The sequence below is a fragment of the Cibotium barometz genome, chromosome 31, assembly GCF_041138505.1.
Source record: "Cibotium barometz isolate CiBa-2024 chromosome 31, ASM4113850v1, whole genome shotgun sequence".
Classification (NCBI taxonomy): Eukaryota; Viridiplantae; Streptophyta; class Polypodiopsida; order Cyatheales; family Cibotiaceae; genus Cibotium; species Cibotium barometz.
In genome coordinates this window covers 18,017,222-18,044,309 of record NC_141076.1, presented here as the reverse complement: position 1 = coordinate 18,044,309, position 27,088 = coordinate 18,017,222, and the positions used below count along the sequence as shown (strand labels likewise).

Genomic DNA, 27,088 nt, shown 5'->3' with positions numbered 1-27,088 from the left:
CCAAGTAACATACATGGCGTGGCCACTCAATTTTCCCATAAGCTGTGCTATAGAACCCCAAATACATTGTGTAGTGTTGCATCCCCATAAACAATGATGTACAATCTCAGAATTTGCCACACATCCCCAGCAGGTAGGTGCTACACCAAAAACCAATCTCCACTGAATTGGTGGGGAGACCACCATGTAAAAATAACCAAAAGAAATGATAGATCTAGCTCCTTCTGTATGAATGCCAAAGCCAATGCCATATTTGTGTTGTATCACTGGAGTGATGTCATAACTCTCCCAATGAGGCCTGAGAGTAGGGATCCTATGCATCTGTCAAGGGGTGCCAACGTGCAGAAAATGCATGATGAGGTTGGAAGGTCTACAGGCGTAAGCAGGATGGAGGCTAGATCTTCCAACCTTACAGTGGTCATCACCTAGGGGGAAAACAGGGAGGGAAAAGGAAAGGGGTCGAGGTTGTGAAAGTTGATGGAAAAGGTTGTCTGATCAAAGGAGAGGGATGGGTCAATGGAGAATGGAATGATGGAGGTGTGAGCACTGGGGAAGGTGGAGAAGGGTGAAGCGGCAGGGTGGTCCTCCTCAGATGGGGTGTACAAAGGATCACTGCTATCTGAGGCAGGGGAGGGAGAGTAGGAAGATTGAGATGGTGGTGTGGTGGAAGAGGAGGAGAGGGTGATGTTGTCAGTAGGGGTCTCCTCATCAAAAGAAGATGAGGTGATTAGGGTCAGGATCAGGATGGGGAAAGAGGGGGCAAGGGTGCGGAGATAGGGGTGGGGTGGGGTGGTGGAGACCTGGCAAGGAGAAGGCGGTGAGGTACATACCTCTGCCCAGACTGAAGTGCCATTAAGGACTGGGCCCAACGGTTGGACCTGCAGATGGTACTGGAGCGGCAGCAAGCAGAATGTTGCCAGACCGGTTGATACAGGACGACGAGCAACAGGCAGCACTAGTGGTTCAGCCGGAGCAGCTGGACCCATCGACATGGGAGGAGGATCATGGGACACTGAAGCCAGCATTGTGGGAGGATTATCCAAGGGGATGGTCCAGCTGGTCGGTATGGGAGGAGGATCATGAGACACTGAAGCTGGCACAGAGGCAGGCCGCAGGATTATCCAAGGGGCATACATACATATGTGTGTATGTATGTATGTATGTATGCATATAGATATAGATATATGGCACCAATCACTACTTGAATGTCACATACAAGCAGCTTATAGTTTTTCCCATGCTCATTAGGGTAATTAAAAACTTGCATTTTGCACATAGCCTCTTTGTGTAGGGAGAGAGAGCCGGAAGAGAGAGAGGGGGGGGGGGGGGGGGGGGGGGCGCGGGGGGTGTGTTGAATAAAGGCATTGTTGGCCAGGTTATCTTATCAAACTGATTTGAGTTTCTTGCATATATAGTGATCTTCCCTACAAGGAAAAATGAGATTTGCACATTATTTTTCCATGCAATGCAGAGCACTTATGAGCAGGTTTGCCCTGCATGGTTCATTGCCAGGGAGTCTACAAGTTCTACACGGGCAAGGAAACTGTTTATTTTTAGCACCCTCATAAGAAGCCCTAGATCCAGATTCTTTAGAAGGCTTGAGAAAGGGTTTGCACAGGCTTAGTGGAGAAACTCTTGTAACAAAATGATTGTCCCTCATGTGAAAATGGCAGGATTATAGGCATGCTTGAAACACCTATGATGGTCTAGAGGAATGGTGCTTGGCACACCTATGGTGGTCTAGAGGATTATAGGCATCCTGCTCCTCTTTCCACAGTATTTGCATCAACTGGTTTAGAATCTAGTGTAGTTATTTTACAAGCTTATATTCATATAATCCCATGTTCCTAGAATCCCAATTCGTGATTAGCACATCTAGAGGTTGGAGGTTAGAGGTTAGGGTAAATCTCATAGATCAACTATACAAATATACGAGATAAAAATGGATACAGTGATCAAAATCTCAGAAAGCAATCTCTGCCACTTCAACACTTGGACATATTAAAACCTTACCTTCTGACCACCTGCTGGCATCACTTGATGAAGCCCAAAAAATTTCGTGATCAAAGTATTGTCGTGCTTGCAAAGATGGCTATAGTAATTCGGGAGCATATTCAACAAAACCTGCACACATATGAACCAGCCGCATGAACATAAAACGGTGAATCCTACCAGTTATCATACTTTCCTGAGAAAGATCCTTGTAACGATTACAAACTTAGAGCGGGAGGGGAGGTTTCTACATACAAACAATAAATACCAAATCATCTACATACAAAACAATAATGACTGTTATTTCCTTTGAGTGCATATTGTATAGATTCGGATCTGCATTGCACGTCTGGTCTCTTTATCTTTGTACACGGTGCCTGTTTTTGACTGTAAAGAGACTTTTCAGCTTACACATCTCATGCAAAGCCTACTTCTTGTTCCATTTAAACCGCTTTCTCAAGATCACCATTTAGAAAAGCAAACTTTACATCCATTTGCTATAGTGGCTACTTTCAATGGGCTGCCAACACTTTGGTCATAGCATGGCCTTTTCTTTTGCTTTTGCTACTGACGTAAAGGTTTCATTAAAGCCCACCCCTTGTCAAATGACCCAACCATCTCAATCTGTTTAGTAAACACACATTTAAAGCCCATGGATTTGTGTTTCGAACTAAAATTCTTCCACCTTGCTTCTCAACTGCAAAGGCCTGACACCCTTGCCTTTGCCAATCCTATTTGCAAGGTTTTGGAGTCACATCTCCTGTTGGAAAAGGTATCCTTCCAGCCCAATTGATATTGGTAGTTCCTAACAAATGGATAAGGTACTCGTAAAAAACTAGGTAGTGCTCTGTAAGGCTTGAGTAATGAGGCTACTTGCAATGGGCTGCCAACACTTTGACCATAGCATGGCCTTTTCTTTTGCTTTTGCTACTGAAGTAAAGGTTTCAGAGTAAAGCCTATCCCTTGTCAAATGACCCATCCAGCTCAATCCTTTTCGTACACATACATTTAAAGCCCATAGATTTGTGTTTTGAACTGAAACGCTTCCACCTTGCTTCTCAACTGTAAAGGCATGACACTCTTGCCTTTGCCAATCCTATTTGCAAGGTTTTGGAGTCACAGCTCCTCTTGAAAAAGGAATCCCTCCAGCTCAATCAATATTGATAGTTCCTAACAAATGGATAAAGGTACTCATAAAAACTTGGTAGCACTCTGTAAGGGTTGAGTATTGAGAGGATGATTGGGACGACTTTGTCATGGATCCTACTTCTCTCCTACAAAAGATAATGAATCCTTCAAGTTTACAAGTTCTTCACAGGAAACACAAAATCATTAATAGACTCATTGTTCTACATCTCTATGTATCCAAACGTTACCAAAGGTTACAAGACTCACTAAGTTTTTTTCTAGCAAATCTTAGTCCTGGACCAATGAAATCTCACAACCAAGTGATTTACCTTTAAAATTAATGCTTTTTGGTCTTTTAATGTCCACCTTGCCATTACTTCTAGTGGATTCTCTGGATTGGTATAAGTGACACGAACACAAAAACCAGTTTGATTCTTTTGAGGTCTCAAGGTTTTGAAATATTCAAATCGAAATGTTTTGTACTGTATGGAAGTAACAACACAAGGTTTCAAATTGTAAACTTGGCATATTCATACATGCAAATAAACAATGTAGTGTAGATGTTTAATTGTACATATAGATGCATAGCCAAGATCTGCAAAGGCAGGAGGAAGCACCAACACCATCGGTTGCTTGAGGAGAGCTTTGCAGACTTTGCTTCAACCGAGAGTGAATATGGAGCCTCTGGAACTCGCTAAATCCATTTGTGGTGGCTGATTAGCTTGAGGATGAGAGTTTAGTAAAACCACTTTTTCCCATAAGAGGGTTTTCAATATGGTTTGCCATGCCTAAAACCACTTGCTCTTGGAATTGGTTATTACCCAATTTCATTGGCCTTTGCCCAATGGATAAAAGCCCAACTCTCTAACCTTTAACCAACAAGGTGATAGCCCAAGTGGTGAAGGTGTTTGGCTAGGACCAAGAGGTCTTGGGTTCAAAACCCCACAAGGTGCTTCCTCGGTGGCATCGCCTATACGGACGGATAAAAAAGCACCTATACGGGCGGTGAAAAACAGTAACTATAGGAGGATCTTGGGCCTAAGGCTAGTTGGGGAAAAAAAAAACTCTCTAACCTTTAAAGTGAAGCCTTTGTTAAATTAATTGAAGTTCTCTATTGCCCCATGGTCTCTCCTTCCTAGACCTATGCTCTGATACTACTCACACAAGGCCACTAACACGAGGGGATCAATTTACTAGGAAGAGAAGAAAAATTGACTAACTCAACTAAAATTTGAATTTGAAAGCTCATGAAGTTTCAAAAGTCCAAGATGTCAAAAAGAAAAAGACGTGTAAAAGTCCCTATATCTTAAATTTGAAAGCTCGTGAAGGAAAGTCCAAGACGTGTAAAGGCCCTGTATCTTAAATTTTGTTCCGACCAGCCCATTATATGTTAAGAATTCCTTGTCATGCCAATGCAAGCAGGGTTCCTTTCCATTCCATATGAGATACAATAACACAATGATATACATAAAGATAAACCTTCACTTCTGATCGTCGTAATGTCTTTATCATATAGCAGTCATCATTAGAAACATAGAATATGCTCCCACTCTTTCCTGGAGAGGAGAGCTCCCTCAATGCATCACTTCCACATATAGACATGATGTAGTCTGCTGCATCAATCTTAAAAATTTGCCGTACCTTCCTGTAATGCAGTTAAAAAGTAAACTGCAAGATTGGTTATTTTTTACAAGCACTAGAAAATACAGTAAAAGTAAACTGCAAGATTGGTTATTTTTTACAAGCACTAGAAAATACAGTAAAAGCAGGGATGAGATCACTTAGCTTCAATGCTAATCTATCTTTACATTAACACCAAAAAAGATAAACAGTTAACATTGAAAAAAGAGCATCTGAAAGAGACGGCCAAGAGGAATAAATCAAATCCTCAAAATGAAAAATTATCTTGAGAAAAAAGGACACTAGAGGGCAAAGCCTCTTGGTGAAGCAAAGCAATGCTTATGTTCTTTTTTTCCTTGGTGAGGTATACATTATATTTTTAGGTGTAGGGTACAAACTCATGCACCCTTCTTGGCAGCGCGAGTAAAGGCCCACCGGTAGCAATGCTTATGTTCTCATCAGCACGAATGCATAATCTGCTTAGAAAGACTCAAAAATGAGCAGCAAACCGGACCAAATTTGAAGACCATGGGCACTTGGAGCACACAACTTTTAGTTACGTCTAGCATTTGTTTTCTTCCTGAAAACCTTTTGATTCACAAATCTAACTCACCAAATAAATCCCATTTTTTCGGCAAAAAAAATATCTTTATACACATTGAGAATACATGAGGAGTAAAGCCTAGCAGATCCTCACAGCACCTGAGCAGGCTCAATGGCAATAAACCCCCTTTCGTAGTGGTGTTTCCTTTCTTTATTTGTGTTCATGCGTGTGTGCTTGTGTTCATTCCAAAGCACGAATCCGAGAAACAATGACCACATTCAAGGAAGGCAGTAGGCATTCAAATTATTTGATCTAGACACAGTAAGACAAAACATAACAATACTCAGTTTTTTCAATTCTAGTAATTGGAATGAGTACAATCAAAGTGAAAGTATCCAGAGGATGTTCTCAAATTGTATTGCCATCATGGCAAGCAGTCAAAATGGGAACAGTATCTTCCTTTGGTGCACGCAATCCTCAACGACGTTCTTGTACTCATGGGACTCCATATAAGGCAACATTTGGTCGCCCTTTCTTGTCTCTTCTTACAGGGATGGTGTCGCCATCATTGGAGGCCAACAAGACACATTACATTCTCAAAGATTATTGAGTCTATAAAGGAGCACCTAACCAAAGCACAAGAAGCATACACCAGGCAAGCCAACAAGTCTAGATGAGATGTAAACTACAAGAGAGGAGAGAGAGTTGAACTGTATTTTTAGTATATTGATATGGTACAAAAAGATATATATGACTGTGGCCTTTGGCCTTCGAAAAAAAGACTGAATTCTGACTAAAAGGACTCACTGTTGACTGACTATGACCTGCCCCATAAGGGATGCAAATGAACTTTGACTGAATTGTACCCTTCTATTTATAGGACTCTTCTACTGCTGGTCGGTTCACTGTTGGCCTGCTAATATGTGCTCACAACTTGCTGATTCTAGCATTAAATGCTGCTTTCCCCATCACTGCTTCACACGTGGAAAAACTGCTGTCCCCACTGCTGGCCGACTGCTGCAGACCTGTCTGACTAGACACAGAACAACCTGGGTCTCTTCTTTACCTGTCAACACCTTAATTCAACCTAAATGTGCTAAGTAATCATAGATAAAACAAAATTGAGTTTTTGTATCAAACCAGCCTTGTGCACTGAAGATCCTTTTGTCACAAGCATCACTACCTCCCATCAGATGTATGTGACCGTGGTAGCCATGGTTGGCTAGGGCTAGATAGGCAAAAATAAAAAGACCCTAATGTGAGCACAATGATGATCAGAAAGAAAGAAATTTCGGTTGCACCTCCCCAAAGCCTCAGACAGCTTATACTAGCCTAGGAAGAGAATGTACCACCCCTAGCACCTTCACCGGACACAGGAGGAGAATGTACCACCCCCAGCACCTTCACTAGCCACAGGAGTAGGGGCCACACACATGACAAAAAATGACACAGATAGTTACTAGTTAAATACTGAGCATGCATCTCACAGAAAAAGACTGTGAAATGTACTGAAGAAAAGGTAGAAAGAAGCATAAGGGAACGGAGAGATAACCTGAAAACCATGGGGCAGTAGTCTAACCACTTGAAATCCACAGACTGGTGGAAAGGAGTCAGTTGAGAACCTTTTCCTGGAAACTTAACCTGTGCTTTATAGTTGAAATCAGAGGGCAATATCTCAAGGTCTGACACTTGATTGCTTCTCCCGACAGAATACCTGCACATGGCCACCCAATTTGATTAAGTTATGAAGGTAACTTCCAGTAAACCGGACACACCCACAATAAGTACTGAAAACGAGACTGGTGCATAGCATCCCACGAGGATGAGTGGTGGGTGGGGGGGATCCATCAGCATAGCTGCTGCTGCAACCATGTCATGGCATCTTACATGTAAAGTTGGGCTCTCCTGAGTTGGGAACCTTGGGGCGATGTGGATTGCCTCCATCTTTTCCATCTGAAGCCCTTATTTAATGATTAATCATCTGTCCAATGCCAAACTCCTGCATGTTGCAATGTTGAAATGTTGTTGTTCAAAGCACGCCTCAAAATCCTATCAGCTTTCCGGGATGCGGATCCATTCGATAATTAAGTAATAGAACTGGGCCACCGACCTCGAACATCCGGAACTTAGTATTCCGATCAACCCACAACTTCCAACGACGCTAGACCACATCCGCCACGCTTTGGAGCCAATTCCCACGCAGAGCAAGGAATTGCTGAATCTGGTGCTCTTCAGACTCCTCCAAAGATAACCTGGTGGACAAGGCTACTCCTAAACTTGGGACCACAAATTTCATGGAAACTACTGCTTCTAGACCATAAACCATTGAAAACGGCATCTACACCGTTGTTGTCTTGTAAGCAGTCCGGAACACCCATTTTGCAGAATATGAAGCTTCTAATCCCAATCTGTCCAGCTCTCATTTACTACCTTCTTCAAAAGATCTTCTCCAGAATCTTGTTAGAGGATTCAGCCAGACCATTGAAAAATACACTGTAGACTTCTTATATGATGTTGGGTCAAGATTTGTATTACTTCATTGAGAAAATGCCCTCCTTGGTCACTAAATAATTCTTTTGGGCAACAAAATTTGTTCATAATCAGCTCATACAGAAAAAAAAAAATTTTATTTTTTTTTTTGAGAAAGGAGACTTCTATTAAGTATGAAAAAATTTTACAAAATGGAAATTTCACACCAAGCAAGGTGGAGATCTCAACCAATCAGGAGCCCTGTGTTGCCAATAGGGTCCCGAATGAGAGGATGTGAAAAAGATACCAATGTCCCACTCTCTCATAAACTGGCCGCGCTTCCTCTCCGCAGCCCTCGAAGATCCCTGGATTCTGGCCCAGGTAGCCATAATGGTGTGAATAATATCACTCCAAATCCTGCAAAGACACTGAGAAACAAGAACGGGAGTACCCTCAATGGCCTCGGTGCATCTAGCCGTCCACATATTCCAGGCTGAGATGCTAGCAATAATCTCCCAAGAGCTGTCTAACCTCTGTCTCGGAGGGACAAAGTGTGAAAGTGGCAAATCTTGAAGACAACACTGCCGAGCAACTCCTTGCCTAACCATAATGGCCAAGCTCCTATTAGTCCCCTCGAATCTCAGCTGAGGCCCAGACTGTGTCAACCAAATGATAGAACCAAAAGAAATGATAGCATCCCTCTTAATCCTACCAAAGAGGTGTGCAATCGCAGACCAAACCCTCTGTGCTTCCCTGCATTCCCATAAACAATGGTAAACTGACTCCGAAACTCCTGCACATCTAGGGCATGCTGGGCAAGCACCAGTAACAGACCTCCATTGATTGGTGGCCAGACCACCATGAAGAGAAACCCAGATAAAGGAGGAAATCTGTGGCTTCCTATAAGAATGCCACAATCTCCGCCAAGATACCCTCTGAATGTCAATCGAAATGCCGTAAGATTCCCAATGGGGTCTAAGAGTAGGGACACTCTGAATGTGTCCCAAGATAAGATGTCTGGCATTCCACACCGTATAACTGAAAAAAGTCATGCTTTTCAAAGGGTTACAAGCATCCTTCCACTCCCACTCACCGGGGTCCCAATGCAAATGTCTGATAGGGCAGCCACCATACAACCAAAGGCTAACACTCTCTGTGATCATCCCTGGGGAGGGGGGGGTCAACAAAGACATGCTTCCCTAACCTGCCAACAACTTTGACTAGACGAATCTCGGGGCCCTCAATAAGGTCCTGCACGTCACATCTCTCCAGCTGCCATCCATCCTGTACAGAAAGAAAGACCGGTACATCATCCTCCCTAGGCAAGGGGAGACCCATCACCTGAAGAGGAACACCTGTCCCAGAAAAAACCCCAAACCAAGAATGATGACAGCCTTCCAAGAAAGATCCAGTAATCCAATGGTTGGGAATGGCTGCATCAATTTGTGCAATCCTCCAGCCAAAGCCTCTCAAATGCTGCGTGAAATCCAATCTCTGTACCTCGGTGAGGCTCTGAAGCCTCTTCCAAGCCAGCACTGTGGGGCATAGGGTCTCCCAGCCAGCCCAAAGAATATGCATAGCTGCCCCAAGAGGCCTACCATGCACATCTAAGATCAAATCATTCCATAGAATGGGTTGCCGGTTAACTTCCTCCGCTGAACGCCGGGGGATGTGTACCAAAAAACTCCTCAGGCAGTCCCAGGCCCGTAGGAGGGACCTAACCGGGGGAATGAAGTGGAGCGGTGAACTGCATCCGAAAAAATAAAGCGTGAGCTGAGAGTCCAGTCACCTCTGCGAACAGGGACACACTTCGTGATCTGTTGCATGAGAAAGTCCTTCCACGGCTAAGTGCATGGAAGAAAGCCCCTAACAACAAGCTTACAAAGCAAAGCCTTACATTGCACCTCAGGGTCAATGATATTCAATCCCCCTTCCTGCTTAGGCCTGATAATGGTTTCCCAAGCAACTCTAGCCCTGGTGTGTGCATTTCCATCAAGCCCTGACCAAAGAAAGTTCTGAATAAGGCCACGAAGATGGCCAATGCAGCCCTTATGAAAATCCAGCACGAAGCGATAAACCAAGCCGTTGCCAGCAAAACTTGGTTAGCCACAAAGCTCTAGAGGCCAAGTCGAGCTTCCTCCTACTCAAGTGACGAAGTTTGCATTTAATGCTTAAGAGCACTGGAGCAAACTATTGTTCAGGGGAGATGTCAACGCCCACCTGCTGACAACCAACGTATCTGGCAGAGCATACTCTCTCAATCCAAGTAAAACCAACGTCTGTACCCAATCTGCAAGAGGAGAATCACTGATCCAAAAACCAACTGACTTATGCCAATTGATAGTAGCTCCTGCTACCAAACAAAAGGCCTCCAAGGCTGTCCGGAAAGCACATAAACAAGCATGTGAAGCCTCAAGGAACAACGGCGTAAGTCCAAAAACTCTTCCTCCATGCATAAAGGCAGCCTGAGACCCATAAACACCAGGGGCAGCCCGAAGAAACCTGCTCATAGCCTCAGCTACAATGAGGTACAGTAAAGGGACGAGGGGACAGCCCTGCCTCACTGAACAGGAAATCTGAAAACGCTCACCGCGCCCCCCACAGGCTAAAACAGTGTTATGAGCCTCCCTGTATAGGCAGGACACCCCTCTGATCCAATTTTGGGAAAACCCCATGTGTGCCATAGTGCCCTCCAAAAAATCCCAATCCACTCTGTCATAAGCTTTTTCAAAATCAAGCAAAAGAATGGCAAGAGGCTGCTGACTAGACTTTGCCCACTCAACAGCTTCCCAGAAAGAAAAGATGTTATCAAATATACTCCTTCCTTGGAGGAACCCATTCTGGGTATCATGGATAGTCCTTTGGAGAATCGGCTGCAACCTTATACTCAAGGCTTTAGCTAAGATTTTATATGCAGATCCAAGGAGGGTGATGGGCCTCCATTGCTTGATGTCAGTCTTGTCCCCACCCTTGGGGATAAGGTGAATCAGCCGCTCCGTGAGGTATGGAGACATCATACCCGACAACCACATTTCCTGAAGGGCAACAATGATAGCATCTCCAATATGATCCCCAAAAAGAATAAAGACCATCATCCCCTGGGCATGAACCACTGGAAAGAGCATGCAGTGCGTGAAGGAATTCATCCTTCGAGAAAGGGGCATCCACGGAAGAACACATAGCATCTGTAATGAGCCGGGGCATGCACTCTCAAACTTTCTGCCGTGCCACATCTCTCTGAGGAGAGGGCACCTCTGCAGTCAACAAAGACCGATAAAAATCTGAAGCAATACCCCTCACCTTATCAGGCTCAATCTAAACCTCACCCTGTGAATCCTGCAAGTACCTCACAGAATCCCTCCTACGGGAAGGCCTGTGCGCTGAAAAAAACTCTTTGTTGCATCTGCCACCCATCTGAGTCCAAAAAGCCTCGTTCACATGAAAGGCGAACTCAGCCCTCCTGTCCATGGCCAACTGCAGCTCTGCTCTAACTGTGGTCAAGAGGTATGTAATCCAAGACGCATGTGGATGCTTTTCATGTTCCCTCTGAAGAGCAGCAATCCTACGCCTAATAGCTCTCTCCTTGTCCGGAGCCTCCTTCTTCTTGGACAAGGCAGTGCTATGATAATGATGGCTGGTCCTCTCAAGAGCTAGGGCAATATTATGACGAGGATCAGGAGCGTCACAAGATCTCCATATCTCTCTGATCTCAAGGGAGATATCAGCATCTAGATAAAGAGAGTCAAGGATACGGACACGGGGAGAGGCCAAGCGAGCCCCAGGCTCCCTGAGACACAAAACGACGGGGCAATGAATGGATTTGGTGGTGCCAGGCATAATAGCAATGGTGCCTCCTCTATCCAAGGACCAATCATCCACATAAAACCTGTCCAGACGTGCAACGATGCTCTCATCCCCGCTCCTGCGGTTATGCCAAGAGAAAGATAAGGAATTTGGCCTTCTCTGGAAGTCATCCTCAATCCAGCAATCCCTGCCAAAAAAGGAAAGCGTGAACCTCTCCCATGAGGTTCACTCCGAAGGGTGTAAACACCCTTCGCGTCAGAAGGTTGCTCAACCATATGAAAATCTCCTCCCAATATCCAATGATCAACCTGGGGAATGACATTTGTAATGGTGTCCCAAAAGGCCACCCTTTCACCTCTCACGTTAGGTGCATAGATATTCAAGATTCCCAATTTCTGACCCTCATGCATGATCAAGATCCACTGTGCTCTAGCAGGGATGATAACACCGTGCCCAATAACATGAGGCGTAACAAATGCTGCCACTGAAATGCAAACACCCCCTCTAGTCCCAACTGCCGAGGACCAAAAGGTGTGGCCAGAAAGCAGTTTTGCCACACTGAGATCTATCCAATTTGTGTTCCTGCAACAAAAGTACATCCATAGACCCTCCTGTCAACAGCAGGGTAAAGCTGGTCCTTTAGAAGGCGCTTCCTACCACGGGTGGGAAGCCCTCCAAGGCCCTAAACATTCCATGAGACGATTCTCATGGAAGAGAAGAGGGTTTAACCCCCGATCTAAGAAGACGATGGGCAGCCTGAGGACGCCTCTCATAATGCTAGAGGACGGGAAAATCCACTGGGCGAATTCCACTGACATGCCCTTGTCCGAGGCCCTGCACAGTACCTGCATATGTACGAGAAACCTGTTCGCCCTGCAGGGCATCAAGGGCAATGGCATCATGCTGAAAATCCTGCAATACATGATCCCCACTGCGCTGAACATCCTGCATATCACCCCCTCCAAGTAGAGAGGACTCAACAAAATCATCCTGATCTAAGATATCATCTCTCTGCAAAGATGCATTAGCTGACACATCCCTCGGACCAGAAACATCATCTATCTGTACATGATCCGAGGAGGCCTTCCCATCAATCGCACCGAGGGGGCGGGCGTGAGAGACAGCTCACCACACCTCGCGGACTGAAGGACGGGGAGGAACCAAGGTAGGTGGTGCCTGAGAAGCACGCTTACGAGGTCTCCTGCGACCTCGAGCTCGAGGGCAATCTCGAGCAAAGTGACCCTGTTGGTGACAAACCTGGCACTGATCGGGTTTACCTGCAATCTCCATACGTTGCTTCAAAGGGCCACAAGGGCCCGGAAGTAAAACATAGTCCTCAAAGAGCTCAATGTCACGGGCAAGAACCATGACCCTGGGGACAGCATCCGCCGAGGCAGTGACCACCTGGGCAGAAGATGTCGGCAAGGCATGGAGGGGGGGCACTTGAAGAACCAGCCCAAAGGCAGACCCGATGGCCTCTAACATAGGCCAATATGCGCGAGGAAGACCTGGGAATCTAAGAGTAATCGGGAAACGATTCCGGTCTTCCTCAACAGGGTCAAAATAGCTGGAGTAGGGAAGAAAGAATATCTTCCTCGGGCCCAATGGCAAAGGGCTGCCCTTCAAAACCTCTAAGGCTGCCTCAGAATCAAAATCCACTTGGAAGAAACCTCTTCCAAGCAACCTGACATCTCGAAAGTGTGGAGCGAGGTCGGAGGGCAGAGCCGCTAGGACCCAATCCCAAGCCTGGAGACGGGACGGGTGAGATCCAAAGATTCTGGCAATGAGGGTCGTTTTGGAGTCTTTCTCTATTTTGGCGTAGAGGACCGCGAGCTCGGCTTCGGAAAAAACAATGGTTCGCCCGGCCGAGGGAGAATGATTAGCCATAATGCTAATCGAAGAAAAAGGCCAACTTGAACCCGGATGAGGAGCAATCCGAACCAAAGGGAAGAGGCAGGCCATACAGAAAATTTGCAATTGGAGTAGCCTTATTATTTCTTAAAGCACGAGTCTCTACCCACTTGGTACAGTAACCTCTTGCCACTAGGATATACTTATTCCATGTCTGGAGTGAGGATTTTAATCTCCTAATCCCTCTATTGCCTATTCTAATCATGATTAAGAACTAGAAAGACAAGACTTGCAAGCTTAAGCCTAAGAATTTGAGTTGATTGAATTGCACATGGAAGCCCTCTTTAAATAAGGATTGAAGAGTTACAGTCCCTATGGAGGATCATGCCCTTTCATGAATAGGTGTGTCTTTAGATTAATAGTCAGGTCCCTTGTGAAGTGGTGTGACCCTTCGAGAGGATGTGTCCCTTGACTAGTGACCACTCGAGAAGGCACAACTCTTCACTAATGAACAATAATAATATTAGTCACAAATCGTGACATTCCCTCCCATTTAAAATAAGATCCACTGCTAAATAATGATCTGTCGCTTGTCAAAAAAATCTTGGAGGAGCTTTGGATAATTCTTCAAATCTTCGTCACTTTGCCATGTAGAATCTGACTCATCCAGATCTTTCCACTTAACAAGAAACTCTGTTGCAAGCTTTTTCCGAGTCTCTTTTTGACGAGCATCCAGAATCATATGAGGAATCAATATAAAATGTTCATCTTCAATTTCGGGAACATAGGACGAAACATCTAGCACAGGTGAATCTCCTTGAACAGCCAAGAAATATGAAAGGTCAGATGAATCTTTCCCTAAGAAGAAGGAAGTTCCAACTTATAACTAACTTCTGAATTCTTCTTCAAAATCTGAAAAAAAACATAGAATCTAGGCCTGAGCTTCGGAAAGACTAACTTTACTATCTTATAATTGGATAATGATCCAATTAGTGGTTATTCTAATCACACAAGAACAAAATCTCCTTCATTGAACTCTGCATGTCTTTTTTTTTAGTGAAGATGTATTTATATTAATAATATGAAAAGAGTACATATAAACTGTGGGTTAGTCTTCTCAAACAATCAAGAGAAGAACTACCCACAAAAATTGCTCAATCCAATATCCTCTTAGTGAGTAGTTTCATTGTATTTGACTCCCATCTGTTTACACTCACCAGACTAGCAATGTTAGCTTTCACTAAACAGATAACCTTCTTAGGATCTACACTTTGCATGCCATCATTAACAAAGACCAGAGTGTTCCTCGTAGACCAAATCTCCCACAGGCATGTAAATCTTGCAAATCCAAAAAGGCAATTACTCTCCTCTACCAATCTTTTTACCCAAAACCCAATGGGACCACGTACATTGCAGCCCAAAAATGTCCCCCCCCCCCCCCCCCTCCCCATTTAGAGAGCTGTGTCCAAAAGGATGTCTTCTGCTCTTGTTTGCATGTCTTCTGCTCTTGTTTGCATTCTTCTAATATTTCTCTTGAACTTGAATCATCTGATCACGAATTTGAAGAATAATATCTTGCATTTCTTGAACCAATTGATCAGCTAATGCCACCTTATGTTGCAAGACAAAATTTGTCAGCATAATTGGTGTATGGCCATACGCTACTTGAAAAGGAGTCATTCCGATTGCTGAATGGAAAGAATTATTGTAAGCAAACTCTACCAAAGGCAAATAATCTTCCCATGATGCAAATCGAGACTGAATATAATGTCGAAGCATTTCTTCTAAAATTTGATTTACTATTTCAGTCTCACCATCTGTCTAAGGGTGATATGCTGACCATCTAATATGTTGAACTGAACAAAAGATTAGTTCCAAGAGACTTCAATAAAGAAGTCCAAAAATGACCAGTAAACTTCGGATCTCGATCAGAAATAATCTACTTCGGTAGGCCATGAATCTTGAAAATATACTGCACAAATAACAAAGCAACATTTGGTGCAGTAGCTCCTTTCTTATAGCTCATTTCTTACAAGGAATAAAGTGAGCCATTTTGGAAAAGTGATCCACAACCACAAGAATTTGTGTTTCCCCTGGAAGACTTTGGCAAGGAAGTAACAAAATCTATACTAATACTTTCCCATCTTTCTTGCGGTGCTTGCAACGGTTGAAGAAGACCTTGAGGCAACTATCGGCTAGCTTTCATCTGCTAACAAGAGTGACATGTTGTAACAAACTTAATAACGTCTTGCTTCATCTGAGGCCAATAATAGGATGCTGTCAATAGCCGATACGTCTTGTTTACACCAGGATGTGCTGCATAAGGTACTTCATGATGTTCACGTAATAAGATCTTTTGCAAATGTGCATTATGCGGCACACATATGCGATCTTGATAATAAAGAAGACCATCCACCATAGAATATGAAGTATAAATCTTCAATTCCGATGGAGTCGTCCTAGTCGAAGTCAAAGCACGGAAAGCAAAGGAGAAATCCTTTTCAGTCAAATACTGATCTTCAAACATTCTAGATTCTCCATTGTTACTATAGAAATTGCCATTATTGTTGCTTGAGGCATGCGACTAAGAGCATCTGCCACAACATTCTAAAGTCCGAGCACATACTCAATAGTCATGTGAAAATTCGATAAAAATTTAACCCATCTGCCTTATCGAGGATTCATAACAGGCTGAGTGAAGATATACTTTAGGGAATGATGATCCGTCTTAACAACTGAATCTGCTCCAAGAAGATAATGCTTCCAAGTACGATAAGCATGAACTATCGCCAAAAATTCCTTATCATAAACTGGATACTTTATTTGGATAGCTGAAACTTATGACTGGCAAAAGCAATGACGCATCCAAGCTGCATAAAAACACCATCGGAAGCACAATCTGAAGCATCAGTCATAACTTCAAACGGAAGAGTAGGATCTGCAATTGTCATAACAGGAGTAGTAGTCAAGGCCTCCTTAAGTGCTGCAAAAGTTGTTGCTGCTTCTGGGAACCATTGAAGCCTTTCGTACTTTGTCAACTCCATCAGAGGGGCTACAATTTCTAAAAATCAATACACCTTTGTGTGACAAAAATTAGCAAGAACCAAGAAAGATCTCACATCAGAAACCGTTACTGGAATTGGCCACTTTGACAATAACTTCAATCTTCTTAGGATACACTAAGATGCCAACTATGGAAATGATGTGTCCCAAATACTCTAGGTGAACTTTGAAGAATTCACTCTTCTTCTTGTTGATGAAGAGAACATTAGCTCAAAGAATTGAGAAGACAATCCGAAGATGCTCTTTATGTTCACTGACTGTCTTGCTGAAGACCAAAATATCATCAAGATAAATGATGACAAACTTATCCAAGTGTGAGCCAAATATGTCATTCATAAGAGTCATAAAGGTAGCTAGGGCATTGGTTAACCCGAAAGGAATCACCAGAAACTCATAATGGCCATACTTCGTTCGAAAAGTTGTCTTGTACTCATCACCTTGACGAATACGAAGCTGATGATATCCGGAATTGAGGTCAATCTTGAAGAACACCTTGGCACCGAGTAGTTGATCAAACAATTCACTTTTGAACCAACAGGATTGGAGGACCAAAGGGACTCTTGCTTGGGAGAATATGTCCTTTGTCGAGAAGTTCCTTGAGCTGCTTCTGGATCTCTTGTGATTCTGCAAATGAGGCACGATAAGGAGCTCTAGAAGGAGTACTGCCAGGGACAAGATCAATTGGATGATCTACTGCACGTCTGGGAGGCAGCTCTCTAGGTAATTCATCTGGAAACAGATCAACAAACTCCTGGAAGAATGGCTGTTGCAAATAGGAAGCTACCAATGGCGAACTATTCGTACCATGAGAAGGGCTGCTGGTGCATTTCTTTTCCAAATTATCCGCTTAGCTTGTAAGGCAGAAATGACCGGAGAAGGCTTATGACTGAAGAGCCCTTGTAAATGAAAACATTGAGTGCCTTTGACGAATTGCAATGTATGATTTCGAAAGCTGATTAAGGGATCATATTTTTACAACCATGCTTGCCCAAGGATGATGTCATAGCCAGAGAGAGACATGACCTCAAAATCCAGCTTATCACGATACTTGTCGATTGAGAAAGACAAACTTCCAACCAACTTGTTGCATTCCAAGGTAGAACCATCTGCTAATTCAATTGTAGGAGGTATGTTCCACTTGGTACGAAGATGAAGTCGTATGACCATGGTGGTGCCAACGAAGTTTGTGGAACATCCACTGTCAATTAGGACATTGACAGGCTTGTCCGCAACTGAACCAAGGAGGGTAAGCACCTGAGATGCCAATCCGTGTCACGGTCATCTGCTTCTGGGACTCCAAAACTGGAGAGATTGCACTCAGCAACGGTCAGCAGGATGGAACTGACAATCCTATATCCTTTGTCTGACATCAACGGGACAGATTCCAATGTCAAGACTTCAAAATTGGAACTCTTCCGGACATTACTAGTATCGGGCCACTTGGGACACTCCAACCAGCGATGGTCACCACCGCAAATTGTGCACAGGCCATCTCTTGGGGGTCTGTGGTTGGGCTGCTGGGGACGGGAATCGCGACACTGTCCGCGGGTGGAACTCTGTCCACGATCGTGGCTCTCACGACTGGGTGCTCGACCAGGGTCGGAGTTGCACGAAGCATCAGGTGGTCAATTGGAGGAGTCTCCAAAACGACTTGGCCGGAAATTCAAAGCTGGGTTCTGATGCTGTTGCTGACGAAAATTTGATTGTTGTCGAGGGTGTTGCTGACGATCCCCTTCTTGAGAAGTCGAGCACCTTTGGGATCGATCTTGTTGTTGGTGAGAAGACCGACCTTGCTTCTGTCTGGTACTCGGGAAATTAATGTCATTGATTCGCTTTGCCAACTAAATTGCATCCTGGACTGAGGTTGGGTTGTACTTTCGAACTTCATGTCGTAGTGATGGATGTAGACCTTCAACAAAATAATGGAGCTTGTCTGCCATTGTGAGATTGGCCACCTCGAGCTCCAACTTATTGGATTGGGTAACATACGAAGACAAAAAGCCATTTTGGGAAAGGTAGCAAAGCTCTGTATGGGCCTGAAAGTCCGCATCTGCTGGTTCAAATTGTTTGCGAAGTGCCCACTGAAACTTATCCCAAGTGTGAGTAGTCTTTTGATCAGCTACACGGCGTTGCCACCATAAGAAGGCCGTGTCTGAAAGAAGGGAGGAGGCAATGGTGACTTTCTTGTGCTCCAGCAGATTATAGTTACCAAAGTACAGATTCATTTTTAAAAGCCATTGGTCTATTGTTCTTTTATTTTGTTTGCCATCATACAGTTGAGGTGGTTTTAAATCAATTTTCTTAGAGTTATTGGCTTGGAATAATCGATACAAGATTCTTACATCTTCATTATCAACATCTGGAGGAAGATCAACAAGATCATCTACAAGGGCTACCACTGAAGCTTTGGAACTGGAAGGTGAGGGTGCTACTGTAGCTTTTGCCTGCATGCCATCCATACAGGAAGTCAACTTTTCCATCATTCGCTCAAACTGGACCATCCAATGGACGGCCCAAAAGGTCTGGCATATAAGGGAGCACTCTTGCTGGCGAGGCTGCTAACGACCACCCGGTGATGTGGTCCCAAGACGAGAGTATGCCAAGCTCACTAGCTGAAGGAACCTAAGAAGTAGGTACTACTGGAGAGGCCTCTGGAGTAAATAATGGCTCATGCACCGAGGGTGAGGCCACTAGAGAGAGGACTACCGACCACGGTGTGTATTCAGGAGTAGCGAGCCAGCAATGGAAATGGTGAGGAGGCTGACGCTCCTGATAGCTGCCCAAACAACACCCGTCAATAACTGAGCACAGATGTGGCTGTCTGGCGAGGATATGGGTATAGTGTTCGAGGTAGCTGGTTCGGAGAGGATAAATATGTCCCAAAGCCCCCAAAGATCAACTCCAAGAAGAGGAAAGGCTAGGGATAAGTGGTAGTTGATTGTTGGTTCAGCATCATCATCTCCAAAGGGCGAAGAAAAATGTATTGCATAATCTACTGCATTATATTGGGTTGGTTCAGACACCGATTGGGCCTGAGAAGGTGATTCATAGAGAAGATGCGGGAGAGTTGGGGCTTCTTGGACCAAGTCGGCAGCCAATGGTGTGTGCTCGGGATACAATCCCAAGTTGATGAGAATATCAGGTTCGTCCAAAAAACTTAGATAAGGTTGGTCATCAGCCATAATGTGCACGAGAGAGAGAGCTCGGACACCCCACACGTTCCGTAGAAGTTTCCAAGCAGGGGAGCACCCACCGAGCGCAAGTAAGCACGAACGGGCTGGCCGGAACATCGAATGAAACGGGTTCGCTTCATGACATTTGTTGATATTTTATTATTATTATTTTGTTTTTCCGTAATTCATAATGCTGGTCGGCTGGCCGTGGCTGGTCGAGCTGGCCTATGCTGGTCGGGTTGGCCTACGCGGCTAAACAAAGGCTATTTAAGCCTTATAAGTTGTTTTTATTTTTATTTTAATGTGGAAACGTTGTCTCACAAGAGTCGTGACTCTCTACGAAGGTGCCAATTCAGCCCAAACTGATGTGGATGCCATCCAAAAGCGAGAAGGGAGGCATGAAGGTGCTGAATCTCTCATGGTACCCGGGTATCTCTACAGCACACCTTTTTTTTTGGGCTTTTTATAGAATTATGGGAAAATTCATAAATTGGGCAAAATTGGGAAAATTAGGGAAAATTGGATGGGGCATTCTCTCCTACTCTTCCATACAACTCTAACTATACCCGATTCTAAGGCCAATTTTCTGATTTAGGGTTTTTGACTTTTAGGGTTAGGGTTAGGGTTTTTTTATGTGGGCATCCTACAGGCTGGAACTTGTTTGCTCTAATACCACTGTGAGGATTTCTATCTCCTAATCTCTCTATTAACTATTCTAATCATGATTAAGAACTAGAAAGACAAGACTTGCAAGATTAAGCCTAAGAACTTGAGTTGATTGAATTGCACATGGGAGCCCTCTTTAAACAGGGGCTGAAGAGTTACAATTGAAGAGTTATGTCCCTATGCAGGATCATGCCCTTTCATGAATAGGTGTCTTTAGATTAATAGTCAGGTCCCTTGTGAAGTGTTGTGACCCTTCCAGAGGATGTGTCCCTTGACTGGTGACCACTCGAGAAGGCACAACTCTTCACTAATGAATAATAATAATATTAGTCACAAATCGTGACATCCGGTAAGCAGGAGGTTTGAATAGTCCCACAAAATCTAGACCCCATTTTTGGAATGGCTCAAGGGGAAATATTGGATTATGAGGCATCCGGTCTACCGCATTAGGCTGACTCAATCTCTAACAAACATCAAAATCCCTAGCGAATTCCCATGCAAATTTTAACAAAATAAGCTGCTCCTCCCATCAGACAAACTTTTCCTTTACCCCCGGGAATTCCCCCGAGGGAAATAATAGGGATAGACCCTTTGATCTCATGATTGGGAGCACCTGAAGATGCTCTTCCTTGCTTGCCGAAATCCGCTCGATGACCAACAGGTTGACTGCAGAAGGCTGACACATTCCAGGTCCCTCAGCCTGTGGGGTCACGTTCTGTAATTCCTGCTCCTGCCATAGCGCACACTATGTCTTCTGATGATCAACTCCTTCACAATAGAAGCACTGAAACCCACCTAGTCTCCCTCGTCCTTGCAGATGATGGAATTGATTGCTTTGGTTGCAAGTTGATTCACTGCGGCTGCCACAAATCAAGCACTTGCTAAGCTTGCAGCCTTGCAGTCCTCCTTCGTGTGACCTTGATCATAACATTTGGTGCACCAGACATTCGGATGGACCCCGAACCTCCTACAGCATTGTCCGCAGTTATCTTGGACAAAGCGGCTACCTTTGTAACAGCTGTATCTGAACCTCTCCTTCATGGCAGCACTCAAATTTTCCTTTTTTCCCAGGCTAATTTGGCAGATTCAGATGACTGGCATCTGCGGCACGGCATTCATGGCATTCCCCTTCTCTGACTTTTGGAAGCCGCTTTGGGACACTTTTCAAACTAGAAAGGTCACTCTCTTCCCTTGGCAGCTTGCTCACAGGAGCCCCGTGGTCGGCACTTGACTGGCAATCAGCGGGCCGGCAGGCAGCCTCTTGTTTCATGCGTGAGTTTCGCTAGGAGTCTTAGCACCATTGCCTTTGGGATTTCCCAAAGGCACAGCAAGAATGGTGGCAGATCCTCAAGCTCTCCATAAGAGATCCGAGGATTGCCCGTGCAGTCACATGGGGGGCCATCGTGTGGGAATCACACTTCAGTTTACACCCTTTTCAAGATCACCACCATCACAGCCACTATCTCCTTGGACCCCCGACACCCGCACATATCAAAGGTAGGAGATCATTAGCAGTATCACAGCCACACACATCTAGAGCAAGGCCATTGAGGGGACTCTCACTCTGACAGAGACCATCAGCGCTTCACAACAGATCCAAGGACTGCCCATGTGCAGTAACTTGGGGGGCCATTGCGTGGGCTGTAGAGGCGGCCCAGCCCTCCTCATTATCTCCCATGTTGTGTGGACATAACGAGGATAGTGTTAGAGGCCCACCGGACAGTTCCTATAGCAGTGTGAACTGGTCATGTGGCCTATAAAGTCGGGATTGTGGCTCATTTGCAAAGAGGTCCAGTGTATGTTGTGTGGACATAGCAAGGCTAGTGTTAAAGGCCGGCCAGACAATTCTTATAGCAGTGTGAACTTGTCATGTGGCTATATAGTCGGGATTGTGGCTCATTTGCAGAGAGTTCCAGTGTAGGATGTCAACCATGGCATTGGGGTCCCAGCTAGTGGTTAGCCCACTGGTTAGCCATGCCAGTGACAGCCATGAAGGCTGGGGAGAGTGGTATGGAACGCACATGCCTTGTGGGCGTGGGCTTGCCAAGGTTGTGCCAGTGTTTACCTCGGTGGGTGGCTTACCAAATATGTTTGAACCCCTATTCGTTTCCCTTGTTTGTTCGTAAATACAGTGGTTCATATGAGGTGTTGTAGTGCTATGGACGTGCTTCTCGAGCTATCAAATGTGAGTCGTCGGTCTTGGGCGGACACATAGGTAGGTGGACACTTACTTGCTTTTGGTATAGATTAGGAAGGTCTGTGAATGGCCAATCCTAAAGACCATCACCCAAGTCAAGTCTTTTTTAGGATTTGTTAACTTCCTCCACACTTTCGTTTGGAATTATGCAAAGATTGCATTGCCTCTTTCGAATCTTTCTGAAGGGGTGGAGAAAGGGGCTGGGGTCAAACTCAGGCAGCCAGAGCCAGCAGTGCAACAAAAGCGAGAGTTGGATCAACAGTAACACAGCCCAAATGTGTGGTGCACAGTCGCACACGAGTCTTGGGACAACAGTCGACCTATTGTTCATGCATTGTAAGCATTAATGCTAGGGTTTAGGAGACCAGATCTAAGTTTGTATACATTCATCAGCAATATACATGGTAGATTAGGTCAAAAAGCAAGCCTCTGCTCTTCCACTGTGCGTTTTCAGATTATGCTTGTAATTAGCGATAATTAGCCCCTTTAATCCGCTTTAATTACGGGCATAATCAAGCACGCTTCCACACACATGTAACATCCTAGGCTATGTACAAATTGTTGCCAGCATCCTTACATTGGCATGTTGAGCCCGGCTTCCACACGCACGTAACATCCTAGGCTATGTACAAATTGTTGCCAGCTTCCTTACATTGGCATGTTAAGCCCGGCTTCCCATTATACAATTTGCATGAAGCACTTAGTGTGGCAATCTTGACTTTTAAAGTGTGTTGTTCCACACATTACAAGAAAGACTAGGACATGTTACCCGAAAGGGTTGAAACATGGGTACAAGGAAGAAAACACAAAGCAGTATCCTGGTCTGATTGTTGCTGATGTGGCACTGATGGCATGGGAGCAGGTCAAATTGAGTGTGTGCCAAAATTAGGCTGAAAATCAAGCTTGTTTTACAGAAAATCAAGGTTTTGGGTAACGAAAAATCACAAAGTTGAGAGTGAAAAACACTATTTAGGGGATGCATAGTGGTTTTTCTTTTTGAGATTTTTACGTATTATTTTTATATACATAAATACATACATATAGTTAGATGTCCACTCACGTCCCCTCTTGGCAGCGTAGTATGATAACCACTCGGGAAAGCGGCCGCTGACTTATATACATACTAATCTAATCACCACTTAATTAAGAAATTGAAAGCATTCGTTCACGAGTGCAAAAATGACAGATTTGTTTTTGCAACACTAACCATGTCAGTTTTTTGTTTTTACAGCACTAACCATGTACAAATTCAAGCTCAGGAAAAAAAAAACCTTCTCTAAGGGTTCTATCAAGTAGTTGCAGATAAATCAACAGACCTGATACCAAGCTGCAAGTTCAGCATAAGATCGTAACTCCTGTGCCCTTTTACAATAGTTTCGCCTGGCTTCCTCCATAGTTTAGCCTGATAATATTGCTGAAGAATCCCATTTTTCATTGACACAAATCGCGGGCTGTCCTTTGCGAGTTCGCTGATCAGCACCCCTTGTGCATACTCTCTTTCAAGGATGGGCAATACCTTTGCTTGCAATTGATCTTGGGCACATCCAGAGATTCCTGTTTCATCCTGAAAACTAGCATCCTTTCTCGCACAAATGGCATCTATCGGACCCTCGAAACCCCACCATCTTTCAACCACTGTATGCCTGGAAGGCAAAGATTTTGACTTCCTTAAAGGATGCATGATTTTCCCAAAAGAGGATCTCCTTCGGTTCTGGTATGAGGATGGCACGTATTTATTGTCTCCATAAGAATGACACTCCTCATGTTTGTTTGTCACCTCACCTGACCCAATACTATAAGATGAACCAAAGCTTCGATTGTGTGCAGGCTTTGTGACTGGAGGATAAAAAGCTCCCTTTCCGTCCTTCTTCCCTCTGCTCCAGGTGCCCGTGTAAGCCTTACCGTCCGCCCACATATATGTCCCGTGTCCATGTTTCAACCCATTCTGCCATTGTCCATGGTAGGACTCGTTGTTTACCCATGTTAAGGACCCATCTCCAGAGATATTACCTCCTTTCCAGTCCCCAAAATAAACATCTCCATTCTTCCAAATATACCTGCCCGGGCCATCTTGCACCCCTTGATTCCATGAACCTTCATATAAATCCCCGTTTGGATACCACTTCCGCCCAAGACCGTGCTCTACATTCATAATCCAGCTGCCTTTATAAATTGTGTTGCCAGCTCCTGTAAACGTTCCCACCCCCTGTATGTACCCGCCTGAAAATTCACCCTCATAAGTTGCCCCTGAAGGCCATGACATCTTTCCTCTTCCAGTTGCTTTACCAGTACCCCAGTCACCCTCATACATGCATCCATCCAACCATAGGTACTTCCCAAAACCATCTGGAAGACCCGACCTCCATGATCCAATATAGATATCTCCATTTTGCATTTTCTTTTCACTAAATTCCCTTGAACTAGGGCCTGTATTTTCATGATTATTTGCATGTAAGATTTCTGAATAGTGCAAACTAGATCTATCCTCTCGAAGTTGTGCATTTTTCTCATTAATCGCTTTGCCATAGTCAGCACAATCTTCCAAGTCAGACATACAGGACAACTAGCTGCAATTTTCAATGAAGCAGCCCTTGCACAACATCTCTCCCCATTTGCAAACATCTATTTCTTCAGGGTCCACATCACTCTCGTCCTGACCAATGCCCAAGTTGGAAGATCACGTATGCCTCAGCCTCTCTAGAATCTGATCGTGCCTGGCTGAACTTGCCCCTGCAATGGAGTCTACGAGGTGTACCCTCCAGTGGACTAGGGGCATCTCCATCTACACAATCTTCCAGTGAGAGTCAAACGCCAAGTGCACAAGAAGGCTGCAGAAGTGATCACATTGACTATCAGAGATTTTAATTAAGAGGATCATAATCATCAAAACAATACTTTACATCTCCCAAATAGAAGTAATTAATAGATTGGAAAGCAGTAAAATGATTCTATTGACAAAATGCATGGGTCTCAAAATCATATAAACTTTGCAAAGCCATTGGAAGAAAACTAGCATTGAGCACAAAAACCACTAATGTGATGTTTAGTCACTGGCCGCTGCAAGCTGTTAAGAATCCACTTAGCATTTGCAATACTTCTGATCAAGTTTTGCACCTTGCTAGCATGGCTATGTGTTGGGCTGAAAATTGACAACAGTGTATAGGAGGCTACTGTGTTTCTGCAATGCTTCCAAGGAGCACAATTCACAGCAAATGCTTGTTTTAAACTCACCAAAACAAGGTGTAAAACCTGAACACATGATCGATCATGTGAAGTGGATTAATTGGATTATGTATGTATGTCCACAGATATACATACGTACATGCACGCATGCATGTGTGTGAGTGTCACACTCACCACCCCCCATAATGGCTATGGCACCAATTGATCAGATAAAAATAATGAGGGTTATATTTAAACCAAAAAAAAGGGCAGAATTTTTAGCTTTTAAATTCGTTGGTGATATTCATCTTATAAATTTTAAAAAAATAGGATCTGGTGTATATTATTTGATTTTACTTGTTTTCTATAGACGGACAGAAAATTGAAGCTATTTCGAAACTGCCAATGAATGCTTACATATAATAAAAACGTAAATTATATATATAGCCTTCATCACGCACACGTGTGTGTGTGTGTGTGTGTGTGTGTGTGTGTGTGAGAGAGAGAGAGAGAGAGAGAGAGAGAGAGAGAGAGAGATCTCACAAAATAAGCAAGCTTGGTATTATTTGAATAAACGAAAATTTGATGTGCTCGAGCTATATTTTGGACGAGAAACATAGATTTGGATACGAGATTTTTTTTTTTACAAATAACCAAAATAAGAAAAATAAGCTTAGGCTGCAATTCTCATAAATTTGGCTTTTTTTACGGGCTTGAGAAAAAGCATACCGCTTGCAGACACGAAAAGGCGAGCTTGTACGCAGGTTTTGAGAACGTGTTTGTCGCGCGCAAGTCTGTGAGATGATGGTGTTCCAAAAAGCATAAAAAGTTGGCAATCTCTTAAATTCAATTCAATGTTCTTTCTTTAATTGTAGTGCACAATATATACAATATATAGAGAGAGAGAGGGAGAGAGAAAGAAAGAAAGAAAGATTTTATTAACGTCTTCCAAAAGACCCAACTCGGCCTATGAGACAAATCGGTGTACCTGTATGGGGTATCCTCTGTCATCCCAACAAAATGAAAAAGTACTCAACTAGAAAGCTGAATCTGGGTGTGCAATAAGTACAATGAGTGGTGAAGGGGATGGAGCTCTACTACTAGGAAAATGCTACAATCATGATATGCAACCTAGCTAGCTCCATCCTGCAGAGCAGCCAGATACTAGGGTAAATACGACCAACGGTGGGAGAGAGAGAGAGAGAGAGAAGAGGAGTAAAAGAGGGGGTATATATATATATATATATATATATATATATATATATATAGAGAGAGAGAGAGAGAGAGAGAGAGAGAGAGAAGGGGTAAGAGAGGGGTATATATATATATATATATATATAGAGAGAGAGAGAGAGAGAGAGAAATGAAATGAAATGATATATTAACGTCTCTAAGAGGCCATGATGGCTTATGAGACCA

The 27,088-nt window shown here is 44.0% G+C and overlaps 1 protein-coding gene across 8 annotated transcripts in view; it reads right to left on the bottom strand.

Annotated features, from left to right (window-relative positions):
* The window catches only part of LOC147620565 (phosphatidylinositol 4-phosphate 5-kinase 9-like), a 104,108-nt gene extending 77,563 nt beyond the window's left edge, over positions 1 to 26,545 (bottom strand). For 6 of the 8 annotated variants that reach the window (XR_015269952.1, XR_015269953.1, XM_086824796.1 and 3 more), the window contains exons 1-5: positions 26,399 to 26,545; positions 23,824 to 25,335; positions 6,837 to 6,998; positions 4,600 to 4,765; positions 2,014 to 2,124 (exon numbers count right to left, since the gene is read on the bottom strand). Coding sequence is in view for 6 of the 8 variants with exons in the window: in XM_086824796.1 (XP_086680922.1) it covers positions 2,014 to 2,124; positions 4,600 to 4,765; positions 6,837 to 6,998; positions 23,824 to 25,061 (1,677 nt within the window). In the remaining 2 variants the exon portion in view is untranslated. Of the gene's footprint in view, positions 1 to 2,013; positions 2,125 to 4,599; positions 4,766 to 6,836; positions 6,999 to 23,823; positions 25,336 to 25,621; positions 25,852 to 26,398 lie in introns of those variants that run through there. The other 2 variants (XM_086824798.1, XM_086824797.1) reach the window with 2 other exon arrangements.
* Between the last annotated feature and the right edge of the window lie 543 nt (positions 26,546 to 27,088).